This window comes from Schistocerca serialis, chromosome 1, assembly GCF_023864345.2.
Source record: "Schistocerca serialis cubense isolate TAMUIC-IGC-003099 chromosome 1, iqSchSeri2.2, whole genome shotgun sequence".
Taxonomy (NCBI): Eukaryota; Metazoa; Arthropoda; class Insecta; order Orthoptera; family Acrididae; genus Schistocerca; species Schistocerca serialis.
In genome coordinates this window covers 356,284,258-356,299,683 of record NC_064638.1, presented here as the reverse complement: position 1 = coordinate 356,299,683, position 15,426 = coordinate 356,284,258, and the positions used below count along the sequence as shown (strand labels likewise).

General features: G+C 39.6%; 1 protein-coding gene across 2 annotated transcripts in view; it reads right to left on the bottom strand.

Annotated features, from left to right (window-relative positions):
• LOC126470176 (double-stranded RNA-binding protein Staufen homolog 2-like) overlaps window positions 1–13,160 on the bottom strand; it is a 257,254-nt gene extending 244,094 nt beyond the window's left edge. For both annotated transcript variants that reach the window (XM_050097836.1, XM_050097827.1), the window contains exons 1-3: window positions 12,792–13,160; window positions 8,484–8,575; window positions 5,149–5,232 (exon numbers count right to left, since the gene is read on the bottom strand). In XM_050097836.1, coding sequence (XP_049953793.1) covers window positions 5,149–5,232; window positions 8,484–8,575; window positions 12,792–12,850 — 235 coding nt within the window. In that variant the 5' untranslated portion in view covers window positions 12,851–13,160. The remainder of the gene's footprint in view (window positions 1–5,148; window positions 5,233–8,483; window positions 8,576–12,791) is intronic.
• Window positions 13,161–15,426: the final 2,266 nt, after the last annotated feature.

Below are 15,426 nucleotides of genomic sequence, written 5' to 3'. Positions count from 1 at the left end.
GAGCTCCCTTCCGGGGAAAAGGACACAGTAGTTGGGATCTTCAGGAAAGCTATGAATGTGTATAGTGTAATTCAGTAGCTGCTGTTTGCGCCTGGTAGGTAATGGAGGGACACCAGCCTCGACAAGTAGGCTGTTCACAGGGTTAGTCACAAGCCACACTTTACAATCATGTACTGTCACCGATTGAGATGTCAGAGCATCCACTGACATAGGTTCTGCAGCACATTGCTTGGTCCTCAGGGGCCAACAGGATCTCCACCTTAGGCACAAAGGGGGTACATATAGAGTCCAGTGGTTTGGGGGCCACATGAGTTTCCTCGATCTTAGAGGACTTCTTTTTGTCCTTCTAGCCCTTCTCCTCCTTCGAAGTCACGGACTGGGAAAGTTCCTCTGAACTGTTCTCAGGGACAGAGGAAGAATGAGAAGTCCAAAGGCCAGCAGCCTATGATTCCTTTACCTGTCTGGCTGTGGAGCACGAGGAACCATGGAAGGAAGAGCACCAAGGGACCTCTTCCTAGCTAGCGAAGCCAGAGATGAGGCACCTCCAGCTGGGGCTGGAAACTGATGTCCACAATCCCTGCAGATAGGGGTACCAGTGCAATGGGAAGACATATGTTCGAATTTCATACACCTGAAGCATCTCACAGGAGGAAGAACATAGGGTGTCATGTCACACCAGTGGACCATCACCTTAACCTTCTCAGGCAACGTATCGCCCTTGAAAGCCGAGATGAAGGCCCTGGTAGCAACTCTGTTTTCCCCTTGCTCCTGTGGACCTGACGGATGAAATGTACACCCTGTCGCTACAAGTTGGCCCACAACTCATGGTCAGATTGCAAAAAAAGATCACAGTGAAAGATTGAAAGATGACACCCTGGCCCATACAGTCTGGTACACAATTTTAATCTTCCAGGAATGTTCATATCAGTGCACACTCCACTGCAGAGTGAAAATCTCATTCTGGGAACATCCCCCAGGCTGTGGCTAAGCCATGTCTTCGCAAATCCTTTCTTCCACGAGTGCTAGTTCTGCAAGGTTCACAGAAGAGCTTCTGTGAAGTTTGGAAGGTAGAGGGCAAAGTACTGGCAGAATTGAAGCTGTGAGGATAGGTTGTGAGTCGTGCTTGGGTAGCTCAGATGGTAGGGCACTTGCCCGCGGAAGGCATAGGTCCCAAGTTCGAGTCTCGGTCCGGCACACAGTTTCAATCTGCCAGGAAGTTTCATACCAGCACACACTCTGCCGCAGAGTGAAAATCTCATTCTGAAAACACTATGTTAATGCTCAAAATACAGGACACAAAAATGGCACACAATAACAAGGAAAATGCCAAAATCATAGCAAAATTGTTCAATAAATTTTTGAACTGTGGAGAACCCAAGGAACTGTAAGCTAACAAAAACATATTAATAAAAACCAAACCTGAACACAGAAACCCCCAAAAGTTCAAGAGTGTGAAAGCAGCACTCATGGAGCTGAAAAATTACAAAGCACACAGAAGAGAGAAAATGCTGTCGGTATTTCACTTTTAGCTGAGAAAATCAATCGTAGGAAAACATACAAATGTAAAATATTTAGAAGAATTAACTTCAAATTCGTCCTTGGAATGGAAGGATTTGTGCAGGAGAAATGATTTTAGGGTTACTTTTAAAACTTGCTACCTGTCGGACACTTTATGTTATTGGGCAAATGATCAGAAAGGGGAAATGATCAGAAAATTTTATTGCTGCATACTGAACTTCTTTCTGAAGCACTGACAGCTTTAATAACGGGCAATTAAGGTAATTTTTCCTCTATTGTTGTAGGTATGAACATCACTGTTCTTCTCAAATTGTGATAGATTATTTACGTCGAATTTCATTCACGAATATATGTACTGAAAAGTGCAGTTTAGAAGCCCAATTCCTTGTAGAGATACCTACACAATGACTGTGGGTGAACACCACACTTTACTATTAGTGCTCACATTTGTGTAATCAATACTTTCTTTCTAAGTGAGGAGTTACCCCAGAAAGACATTACTGAGTGGAAATACGCAAAGTTTGCGAAGAGGTTGATTTGTACCTTTCCAACACTAGCGGTTATACAAAGAGCAAAAGTAGCTGAACCTAACTGTTTGAGAAGCTAAATAATATGCTTCTCCCGGTTCAATTTTTCATCAAGGTGTACACCCAAAAATTTAGAGTACGCTACCCAGTTTACTGATTCCTGTTCATGTGCTTAATTGATTATTGGTATCTGTCGAACAGAATTGTATATCGTGTGTTTTCTCAAAGTTTAGGGATAGTCTTATTTTCAGAGAACCACTTAATAAATCTTTGTACAGCATCATTAAGAGTCTCAACTGTTGCAATCTCTCTAATGGGACTTAATACAACATTAGTATTGCTGCAAGAAATACAAGGGGGCTCAAATGAAGCATTTAATTTATTTATTTTTTATTATTATTGAACACAAATGGAAAACAGGTGTATCATTTCTTGACAAGTCTCCTTGTCTGACACACTTCCTCAAACATGTAGGAAGTGAACAGATCCCTCCCGGGTTGGGATCTTTTGGTCATGTGCGCAGTCACTTGTGCACTGCCTGCTGCACCTCTTTGTCAGAACAAAATTTCTTTCCTGCCATCACCTCTTTGAGCGGTCGAAACAAGTGGTAATCACTCTCTGCATGGTCTGCTGAGTAAAGCGGATATGGGGTCTGCTGAGTAAAGCGGATATGGCAGAGTATCAAAGTGCCAGTCATCGATGGTTTCAAGTGTTGCATGAGAAGTACGAAGTCAAACATTATCATTCTGAAAAATTACATCTGTCATCAAAAGGCCACACCACTTCAACCTTATTAAATCTGAAGCTGATTTTTTAACATATTGGAATATGACTCTTTAACAATGGTGTTTCACCTAGCCACACAGTGTTCCAAATCAATGCCTCATTCATCCCAAAAGAGGGTCAGCAAAACATTCCCTGCAGATGAGTGCATCTAGAACATATTGGATTTTAGTGATGAGGAATGATGCCACTCCTTGCTTGAGCTCTGTTTCGGGCTGGTAATATGGTAACCAGGTTTTGTCTCCTATAACCGTCATATTCTGCTTCAGAGTGCCACGAAAGTTCTTCACAGACAACTTTCAGTTCTGGAGTGAGCTGCCGTGGCACTACAGATACTTTGCGAAACTTAAGCACTTCACAAACGTGATGTGTTGAGCCATGATTAATGTTCAGATTTGTGGCTATTTCAACCACAATCACATGGCAATTTTCCATCACAATGTCTTCAACTGTTTCAGCGACACAATGTGGTGTGCCTCACTTGGGCGCTGAGCATCTATTACAGAAGTCACGCCATTTTCACACTTTCTACTCCATTCATACACTTGTGCAGTGATAAGACATGCATCACCATATTAGATCTTCATATGCCATTGACTTTCAGTAGGTACCTTCACTGCTACGAAACTATCACAGAATGCTGTTTGTCTTTGGTGCAGATCCCAAATGGGGCAGCCATTTTGAACTGGTATTGTGGCCGTGTTGTGCTTTTATGTAAGGCATTCCTTACATCATTGGTTACAGTGCTGCCAACTTGCAGCACAATGGTGTAAAACGTCTATTTTTAATTACACTTCTTAGGTTTTCATTTTCCCTTGCACCAATTCTGCTTGTTGAATGTTTGGTGGAAGGTGATTCAAACATTTAGGAAAACAGTGTGGAGCCAAAATTGAACCTGTAGGGCTCCCTTTATGATTTCTGCCCAGTCAATAAAATTTTCTACCTTTCCAACATTGTTTGAATTAATCAGCACAACTTTTTGCACTCTGTTTGTTAAGTATAATTCAAACGAGTTGTATGTAAAGCCATCAATTCCATAAAAGTTGAGTTTTTCTTTGGAAAGACCACAAGAAGTACAAATTGGTAGTATTTTGCTATTTAGGGCTTTTAATATTTGGTGGGTGAATGTGTAAATAGCATTCTCAGTTAAGTAGCCCTTCTGAAATCCAAACTGAGATATGCTAAGTAAATTGTTTCTACTTAAATGTGAGGGTACTCTTGAGTGCATCTTTTTGAAATATTTTGGAAATAGGGAAATTGGATGATAATTAAGTATTTCTTGTCACCCTTCTTTAAAAAAGTCTTAACAATTGTGTATTTCAACCTGCCTGCAAAATTGCCTGCACCAACTATGCATTACATATATTGCCAAGGATATTACTTAGTAAGTCAGAACAACTTGTCTGAAATTCCCTCAACAGCGTATAAGCCTTTTTTTTAGAATTTTTATAGTTCCATTTATTTCAGTAACATGTGCGTCCAAATGTTTTAAGATGAGATTATCATATAAAATTAGTTGTATTACAAGTAGATGTCAAAACGAGATCCCTCTGAAAAATTTTAAGGAAATCTGATTAATCCACAAATGAGATAGACTAAAATGCTACTACTTTGCTGATTCTTGACTAACACTTGTCAGTTTTTGATCCTGAGAAAGTAGAATTAATTGAGGAGAAAAAGAATATATAACAATGAGCTTCATATTTTGTTGGGAGTTAGCTTAGTCAGCACAAAAATGTCATGGCGATCTTTAATGGCGAAGAATTTTAGAGAGGCATTTGCTTCATTACTGTTAAAAAGTTCCAAGAGCAATCACTCAACATACTGCTTCCTTCCACATTTATATGGAGTTGACAACAGCCTCAGAGAAATTCAAGATTATATGGAGGCTAATTCACAGTAATTTACACACAACATTCACAAACCGAAAACTACGGTCAGCAAGAGCATGCCTGGGTCTCTCTCAATCCAACAAAATGCATTTTCTGCAGTGGAACAGACTGCATGAACAGTAGCATCAATCCATAGCACCAGACTTCAAAAAAGAAACAAGTCAAATCAAATACACTGTGGTCATGCAGAACTGAATTATTAACAAGACTGAACCGCATATGTTAAGTAATACGTGGAATTCTAACACAATATAAAGTGCTAAACAGTAAATATAATGTACTGTAGAGTTAGCCACTGTTTTAATATAAGTGTTACAGCCCATTTATCAGGGGCTGTGATGCTATCCAAGATAAAACATAAAATATATTCTGAAGAATTGCCAGTTCTGATAAACAATATCACCTAAATGGAGGAGTCTTATAATTACCTGCAGCGGGATTCTTCGTAGTCTGCTGAGGAGCAAGGGCAGTAGGGGGCATAACTGGAGCAGGCAGCAACGTCACAATTGAACCTGGAAAAAAAAAAAATTGATTTTAAGGTAATAAAAGGCAGACAATATAATTCTGTAGAAAATCCAACAATCTGCAGCAGCCACAGATAGTATTCATGTTTGCATGAGGTGTGCCTGCTTGTGTGATTGTGTGTGTTTTCTTTTCTGAATGAAGTTTTGGCCAAAAGCACAATGCATAACTGTCAACTCAATGTTTTAGTTTTGCAGTAAGTAGCAACCTATCCTTTTCTTAATATCGCCAGTTATTAGATACTTGCAAATCTCTCATACCATTATACTGCCTTAGGCACAGCCTTCTCTGTGTAATGAGCGCAGTTTCACCATTGTTACGTATAATACTTCCACATAATTTAGCTTAAGCTATAACAGTCACACTTATTTCGGTATTTATTCCATTGCTGAGTGGTCAGCATGGTTGACTGCCACGCAAGTGACCAGGATCTGTTGCCCAGTATTGGCCAAGATTTTTCCTTGTTGGGAAGGTTTGCAAGGGGTGCACTCCGCCTCATGAGGCCAACTGAGGAGCTACTCGACCAATCAGTGGCAGTTCCAAGGTCAACAAATCCAACAATGAATGTAAAAACAGTGTGCTGACCACATGCCCCTCCATACCACATCCGATGATGTCATTGGCAAAGGAAGACACAGTGGTCAGCCTAGCCCAATTGGCCTACCTATTGCCAGAAGGCAGAACTCTCCTGCAGTTACAGTCTTCCCGTTTCGTTCATGTTTCCCTCAATATTTACAGAAGACAGTCCAAAACATTAAATTCTGTACAGTAATACGAAATCAAAGTCTGGTATGGTCTCATGGAATCTGGCTCATGATGGGGACACAAGAGTATTAAAACTTCGACAAATGCATTCACAGTTTGTTAGCAGCTCTGCCACTCCCACATCTACAAAGACGGAGCCATGTGGCCCCAGACAATGCATTCCTATGGAGTGCCTTAAAACTGGGGCTTTCCAGCTATGAGAGAAAACCCTGACAGAAAATCAGTTAAGTACAGTTTCCTAGAGGTGGCCTCACTGCTTGACTACTCTCGTAGAGAGAGAGAGAGAGAGAGAGAGAGAGAGAGAGAGAGAGAGGAGAGAGAGAGAGAGAGAGAGAGGGGGGGGGGGGGGGGGGAATCAACTCAAAATCTTCACAGAAATAAGCCAGATGGGTCTCAATGGACATGATCCAGAAATGTCAAGACCAGGAGATTAGGAATTTCAGAAAGTGTAGCATTAGCAACATGGAATGTATAAGGACTAGGACACAAAGAACAACAACTAAACCGATAATTACAGCAATATATGTAATAAATGAAACAGGAAAAACTGAATGTTACAAAAGAATTGAATGGATATAGAGTGATGTAAATTAAAAAAAAAAAAAAAATGCGTGATGCAGAGTATTAATATGGTACTGATGGACTATAAATGGGAAAACTTATTTTTATGTGAATGCAACAACAGTAACAGTACAGCTGAAAATAAACAGAGGACAACAATTTATGTGTGTGTATTCCAGAACAATGGAAAAAAGAAGAGCTTTTTTGCTAAAATTTACAAAGACAGGTGGACCAAAGTAAATACAACCACTTAACAAAAAGAAAAGAGCTGAATACATATGAAGGGAAGATATCAAACACCTGGAGCTGTGTGAACATACAGAGAGCTTATTTCTTGGCCATTAGTATTTATTAATACTAATGGACAAAGAACTAAGCGACGATGAAATATTCATTCAATTACATAACAATTACTTATACATTCTTTCAGAAAAATAGTATTTATAAATATACACAGAAGGCAAAAGACCACTGTTCTCTTATCCTTTATTTTACAGCAAAAAGAAAATTTCTATAACTCATCCAAGATGTAATAAATCCGCAGTGGAAGTGACACTCAGATCATTATCTTTTTATAGCAACGATAAACCTGTAGGAACAATAAAGATCAACAGAGGAGTGAAATAATACAAGAAAGAGAAATGAAGGACGACTGAGTAACACACGTCTTCATTCGGAACAGGCTGTGGGATGGGGGAAACTCCCCAACTAGCACACACACTTACCTAGACTCACAGCTACAAGAACTGAATATCCTTTTTTTTCATTTTGCGATTTTGATGCAATTGTTAAAAAATTATATGGAGACAATTTTTAAAAAATGTTAAGATATATCTGAGCAGCTGGTGCAGTCTAAAAATCACTATAAGCAGGTCTGAAAGAAAAGGGAGGCTGGGATGTGGAGTTGCCTTAGGGAAAGCCTGCCACAGGGTCACACACTACCCTCAAAGTGGGTGAGAAATTTTCCCCTTCTTAGTCACCCATAATGATGTGCCACTGCCAAACCATTTGTTCCATCAACTATACCTTACTGTACTTCAGCTTCTCCCATTTGCCCTCGCCAATGGTTGAAAGAACAGACAGCAGTGTAAACTGCATTATTGTATGATAAAGGGATTAATTAATAATTCAACAGCTAACATGGTTCTGCCAAAACTGCAGGAATCCAGAACCACAGAAGTATGACCCCTATGGCAAGATGGCTCTGAGCACTATGCGACTTGACTTCTGTGGTCATCAGTCGCCTAGAACTTAGAACTAATTAAACCTAACTAACCTAAGGACATCACACACATCCATGCCCGAGGCAGGATTCGAACCTGCGACCGTAGCAGTCGCTCGGCTCCAGACTGTAGCGCCTATGGCAAGAGGTTAAGAGTATTTGGGAATAAGTTCTGTGTCACATGGATCAAGTATCAGCAAAAGAAAATAGCACCAACGCAATCACTTTGAAATGTATGGAGCTTCCTACAGGTAGGTGGTGGGATACTACTGGCACTACTTTGGGATGATGTCACTCAACAGTACTGTTGGTGAATGTTATGTCCATGATAAGCCATTTTAATATTACAGTGCACGGCCGAAGTACCCCGAGCTTTTTTATGCTGCATATTGGAATGATTATTGTGGTTATGTTCTTGTTATGTGAAAAGTACATTTTTTGGTAATGTAAATTTCTGACAGGATGTAAAGGTAACAACTCACCAAATAGAATAGAACTTCTAAATTATTTACAGTTATATTTTAGTTTTGTTTAGATGATATTTATTTCTCTAATTTTTTGTTACAAATGTAGTTCCAATGGATAACTGAACTGCTCAATGTGTTACTAGCTTGTGATTGTCAACACTTAATAAACAAAATAAAAACCAAGCGAAGACCACATACTCCATTGCACATTATTATTAACTCTCACCATGGGCACCGCTTGCTGGGGGTTGCATTCCCATAATAAGAGGCTGCCTTTGCTGTTGTTGCTGAGGCAGCCTCATTGGGACTTGTCCCAACCTGAAATGAGAAATGATTGTGTGTCATATATTAAACATGATAAGCACAGAAGCAAATTCAATGCAGATGTATAACATACTGAAATGAACTATGCTGTAAGTATTATTCTTCACAAGAAAAGAAAGAGACAAACATAAAAAACTGCAAATACTTCTGTCTCTTATCTATAATGAACAAGGAATCCACTAAACTTGTAGAAAACCACATAGATTATGATATTTAGATATTAACTAGAGGAAAGAATGAAATGGCATTAGAAGAGGATATGGGACAGTGAATCATTTGCAAGTCATGATGGGGATGACAGAATGTGTCAATTAATTATCACGTTGTCTGGGATTAACAGATATTAAAATGCTTTTAACTGTTATGAAAATTTCTACTTACTGTCCTTGAGAAACCAGGCACTGAGTCAACCTAGCCTATTTTAGTATACTGCAGAAGACACATACTTCCATTAGACATCATCAGAGTAGTGATAAGATTCTCAAAGAGGGGTGAAGAATAGAGATTCCCATTGTTTCAACTATTGCAAATAAGCTACAACTATGAAGGTAAGAATTTAATAGAGAAAGTCTGAAAGTCGGTCTCAAAAATAAATGATAATTAGACTAAAATAATGTACAATGAATACACTGAAAGAAAATAGTTCAAATTAACAAGAAAATAAAAAATCATTTCACATGTGTTTCTTTTATTATTATTATTATTTGGAGTATTAGAAGATACTAACTGGAGGAATGGCAACTGAAAGAAAAGAAAGAGTAAAAATGACCTGGAGTGCTTTAGATAAACTAAATAAGGTTTTCAAATAACTGCTTCCGATGTGTCTGAAAGTTAAGTTTTAATCAGTGTTTATTATCAGTTTTGTTTTATAGTAGTGAGAAACTTTTAGTACTAAAACCCAAAAACTGAGGTTTCTGACCTAGAAATGGGTAGTTGCATCTAAGGAATTAGTATGCACATAGAAAAATCTGAAACAAATGAATCAGGGAACTGACTCAAAGAGGAAAACATTGACCACAGTGAAAATGGAGTGTACCGGTACATGAACAAGACATATAACATAAGTTATGGATAGTAGCTAGTCAATAAGCTTTTAGCTAGATTCCAACTAACAAGAAAAGGATAATTTCCAAGAATGTTTGCCTATTGAAGCTGCAGGCTCCAAACAATAGATATCGAATGTGCGATTGTAAATCGAACATGAGTGCGGGGTGGTGAAATTATGATTAATTATTTATGCATAGCTACAAACCTATATGATTTTGTCGGTAATGAGTTAGGATGTCTGGTGTCTTAGACGTTTCTTCGGCCGAATGCCTGACTTGGAAGAATCCAGTTCCATGCTTACGTAATGTAGAGAATGGTTTGAATTCTCTGGGGACAAGGTAACTTTAGTCGGTTTGATAAAGTACTTTATACTGTCCAATAGCAAAATTTCAATTCTACAAGACATTAAAAGCAGAAGGATCAACCATGAGTTCGTGAACCATTGTGTAGAGTTCGTGTCTTCCGATGATACCAGTGTACACACGCAGAACACTGTGCAGCTGTGGAAATCAGTGAAATCTTCCGTTAATTGAGAGTGGCGTCCAAGAGAAAGAGATCCAATTCTATTTGTTTCAAGATTTATTTTTCCATAACTTGCGGCTCCAAGGAAACGTTGACACATGTGACACACTATCCATATTTCTAGATGACATAACAGGCTACGGCAAAAATGGAATGCTTCCTACAGCATACACATTGGCTTATGACGACAAGCATTTTAGTCAACATTCTTTTTTTGTCATGGTTCTACTCAACACTGCAAACACCGCTCAGAACTCCCATCACCACAGTCACATTGTCGATTTAGAATTGTACGTTTGATATATATCGTTTGGGGCCTGCAGTTTCGATAGGCAAACATTCTTGGAAATGACCTAACAGAAGGTACGCAGTTAACATAGAAAACATGTAGCAGCAACATGGATGTGTATAGCTTAAGACTGTAATGCACAGAAAATTCTAGAGGCAATGAGCTAAACTGTCTGCACACTTATACACTAGAATCAATAACAAAGCTGATGTCACTAACAACGCCACAAAGAGAGAGACAGAGACAGAGGGAGAGGGGGGGAGAGAGATTATACGGCGGGGGGGGTTACGTTTTACAGTGTACCTAAAGTAACATATTTAACTGAAATGAATGTAAAAAACAGAAAACAGTGCACAAGTGCAGTGTTACAAATAAAATAATGGTATGCAAAATGCAAACGAAAAGCACACTGCAAATAAGAGAGAGATACTGCTGTATCCAGACTGATAATGAAGTAGGCCTATATCGGAAACAACGAGAAATTAGGAGCCAAGGAATAAAAGTGAAAAGATAACTATATATTAATGACAAGAATCAAATTAAAAAGTGTGGCAGGGGCCTACACATGTTATTGCAAAAAGCAAATATTACCATTCAGATACAGTGGCTCTCAAAAGTTATTTTGAAGCAAATAAGGGTAAAATGCAGGTGAAATAACCTTCTCATAACTCTTAACATGGGCTGTGGTTGAAGTCATTACTGTTACATGTCTCCACAGCATCAGAGCTTATACACAGATATGATTAAATGATGGAGTGCACATTGCTTTATTAAATGGAAAATGGGGGACATAGGATTCTGTGGTATGGAAGGAAATCTACAAAGATAAATAGAGTTGGAGGCAAATCATTAAGCATATAGCTATATTTTCCTGCCCACTACTTTGCACAAACAAATGAGAACATAATCACACATAAATAGGTGCATGAACAAATTTGCTTAATGTACTCTTATAAGATATTCTCAGAATTATGATAGTAAAACTTTCTGCTCTGACCTAGCAAGATGAGATGGAGTACAGAAAAAAAAATCAAGCATTGCAATACATCTTGCTTTACACAGTACTGAAATTGTGGGCTTTTTAAAAATAATCAAAGACCAATAAACTATTCAGATTTTATTGATTCTAGCAAATTACATATTTAACAAATGCCAATAACGTTTTATTCGCTTAAAGATTCTGACTAGCTAGCTCACAAGTACTTTTCTTCCATTTTGTCCCTTCCCATCATTTCAACAGAAACTAAATAAAATTATTCTGGATTTTTTTTCAGGAACAAATCACTCTTGTCAGTTACAAAATCTTCCAGAAGTAGGGCCTATGTGAAAACCGTGTTTTCTCAGAGTAGTTTATACCAATGGAACTTACAAGCTTTGCAAAGTTTAGTATTCTCGTGCTTTATTTCCGAATACAAAACAGACATAGGCCCTAACCGAATTTGAGAACTAGGCCTACGAACGACTTTTTACTATAACTTCTTCATAATTGTTTATTTTTTCCTGTAACTTCTATCATCATAATTGTTTAATTGCTAACACACAAACCTAGTCAAACATATTACCCCATCATCCACAAAGGCAAAGGAATTAAAACTAAGAGAATGGACCTACTGCCACTTAAGAAAACTTAAAATTACCTACACTGATATCAGATTATACTCCTCAAGAGTAATCACCAATCACTTTGATGCTCCTTGCTACAAACAGCTCAAAGGGAGTTGGTAAAATAGTGTGCTAAGAGAACTAGACTCCATCTCTCTTCCTTAGTGCACGGGCCTATGCAATTCGATGTAGCAACATCTTACAAATAACAAAAACTAATCAAATCCTAGTTCGTCCTACACAGCACCATTTCAAGGTACAGCTTCGAAGTTAGCCTGCAATATTACTGGGAGTTCAAAATATGTTTTATTGTTTAGGCACGTTCTTACGAAGCGTTAAGAGCTTAAAACGGCGGCAAGTACCCGATCGAAATAATGCATCTATTTATCAGTTCTTACGCATCATCCGTAGCACTTTCATAGCAGGCACACTGGACATTAAACGCAAATTCTCGTGGTTGAGGGCTGTTTTTTATTAATGAATGTTGCTCTTTCCCAACATTCATTTCAACTTAAAACTGCTACAGCAATTATTTTCCGGTAAACCGACATACAGCGCATTCCACAAAAAGTAAACACAAAAACATACACAAGCACTAGATCCTCGATAACGAATACGCGCAAACACACAGAGAGCGCCACCACACCAAAGTATTACGTCCAGAAAGCCATCACTTCAGTGCTTTAAGAACCAACATAATACAGACTGGTATTTCTAGTTATCAAACAAAGGTGCTTCCACAACACTGACCTGCTTGCATCTCTGAGTTGATTTGGTGGAATCGGCATTGTCTGCTGGTGATGCAACATAATTAGATCTATCACAGCGGCGTTACGGAATTAGAGAGAGTAAATAAATTCTATACAAATCCTCAAATGCTGTAGTAATGAATAGCTTCTCTGTTGCAAATTACCGGTAAGCTCTTTAACGTATTATTAACACTCAAATCTTTACTCAATTTCACTTCAACCTCAATTAATCAGCGCCCTTATTAGGTTGAGATGAAAAAGACGGGTTTATTGGCGTTTTAAACCCTCTTATATGTTGGCAAACAGTAAAGAAAAATTAAAACTAGCATGCGGCCATGTTGATCTTTTCCCACTGAAGTTTATAAGCCCTCGTTCAGATGTCGCAAGAATCGGATCAATGTTGCTATGGTAACAGAATTGTAGTCCAAGCAACACATCTATGGAAACGAGAAACATAGCCACTGATATACAGCTGTTGTTCTTTAATGTTAATGGCGCCAACGAAGAGATCTGAGCGAGTCGCGCTGAATTTATATGGCGCCAGTCTGGCGGTTAAAAGAATGGACGCTTCATAGAGCAATATGTACATCTACATGCATACTCTGCTAACCACCGTGGAACGCATACAGAGGGTAGATCTCATTTTTTTTTTAATTCTTTATTTCCAAATACATATTAATCATACAATGTAGCCCACTACCTTATGTGATTAGTGGGCCGTAATACATATACATTTATTCATTTATTGCAGCTATTCTACGTATAACTTAGTAACTAGTTAGTTAGAGCACAATATGATAACTACAATGGGCATATTAATAAGTTCTTAAGTACTAAGTTGTTACCTACTAACTATGAACTAGTCGCTATAGCCTGCAGCGTTACAAATGTGTCAGCTGGAAGTATAAACCTACTATAAGGCCTTGCTCATTGAGCTAACCCCAATGAGCGTGCCCCTGACACTGGGCAGGCCATGGTGTTAGTCGCTGCAGGTTCCTATAATTAGAGTCTATAAACTAGGTTCTACGACTAAACTTATCCTAGGGTCAAGGTTGGGTGCGTTGTCTAATTCGGTGTATAAGTGCACCCCACTCCCCCTAATCCCGAGCGCGGCGGATTCTAGACTGAAGAAGTCGGCCTTTCCGCGCTCAGGCGGTTTGGGAATAGGGTACTGGACTTCATCGGTATTTAAAGTGCCTTAGTAAGGTGCTAGTTCGGTTCTCGCAGGTAGTCCCTTAGGACTTTCTGTGATACCGCGTTTGCCAGTTCGTTGATAATCTGAAAAGTGTCACGTTGTCTCAACAGTCTGAATGTGTCATTGTGGGGTAGTTGGTCTCGTAACACAGAGGCCACATCATTGAAAAGGGGGCACTCGTAGACTACATGGTCAGGAGTACCCTCCGGAACACCACAGTCACACGCGGGTGTCGCCCTTCTTCCAAATCGACATAAGTATGTCGGATAGGGTCCATGGCCAGTGAGAAGGTGAATCAGTCCCCTAGTTGGTTCGAAATACGTCATTTTCATTCTTTCCCTGACATCTGGTAAGAAGTTAAAGGTTATGCGCCCTGTATCTTCGTTTTCCCACGAATGTTGCCGCAGCTGATCCCCTCTTAACCTGATCTCAACTTTATTTTCAATCCTACTCCCTAGAATTTCTTCTATTTTACCCACGTTCCCCTTTTTTGCCCAGTACCAAGCAGCCTGCTCTCGAATTTTGATATCTAAGGGGCAGAGTCCCATTATGACTAATAGGGCTCCTCCCGGTGTGGTCCTATAAGCCCCCATTGATCTCATAATCATGTTTCTTTGTACTCTTCTCACTGTCATGGTGGGCACCACCCTCGTGAGCCTATGTGCCCAGACTCCAGAACCGTAACCCACTATGGAGGTGAGTATGCTATTATGATATAGTTTGATAAGATGTGGTGGGAGGTGGAAACGTTTATGTCCAATGGAGATGAGGTTGTTGAGTACTTGTAAGGCTCTTTGTGTTGCGGTTTCAATGTGTCTGCCAAATGACCACCTCTCATCAGTGATGATGCCCAGGTATCGAGTCTCACGTCGCCTGAGAACTGGTGAGCCCTCTATCCTAACTGTTGGATTCCTGACTAGCTGTCCCTTTAGAAGGAGATGTGTTGACTTAGTTGGTGAAATTGTCATCTTAGTTTTTCGGCACCAAAGTTGTAGTGTTCCTATTGCACGTTCTATTTTAGGCTCTATGTCTTCTCGGCTTCAGCCGCCAACCAGTAGGAGGAGGTCATCGGCGTAGGCTATCACCTCTAACACGTAAAGTGCCCTCCGCCACACACCATTGGGTGGCTTGCGGAGTATCGATGTAGATGTAGATGTAGATCACTTTGCTGTAGTGTGTCTAATAGAGGTTCCATGTTGATATCCCAAAACAGGGGGCCTAGTACGGAGCCCTGGGGACATCCCTTGGTGATTATTTTTGTTACCCTTGTGCTAGGGGATGACAGCCAGACCTCCCGATCCTCACAATAGCTCCTCAGACACCCATATAGCGGCCCTGGACACTACTTCTCCCGTAAACAGGAGAAGAGCGAAGGCCACCACAGGTTGTCGAAGGCGCCACTTATGTCCACCATGATGCCAACAACGTACTTATATGGGGT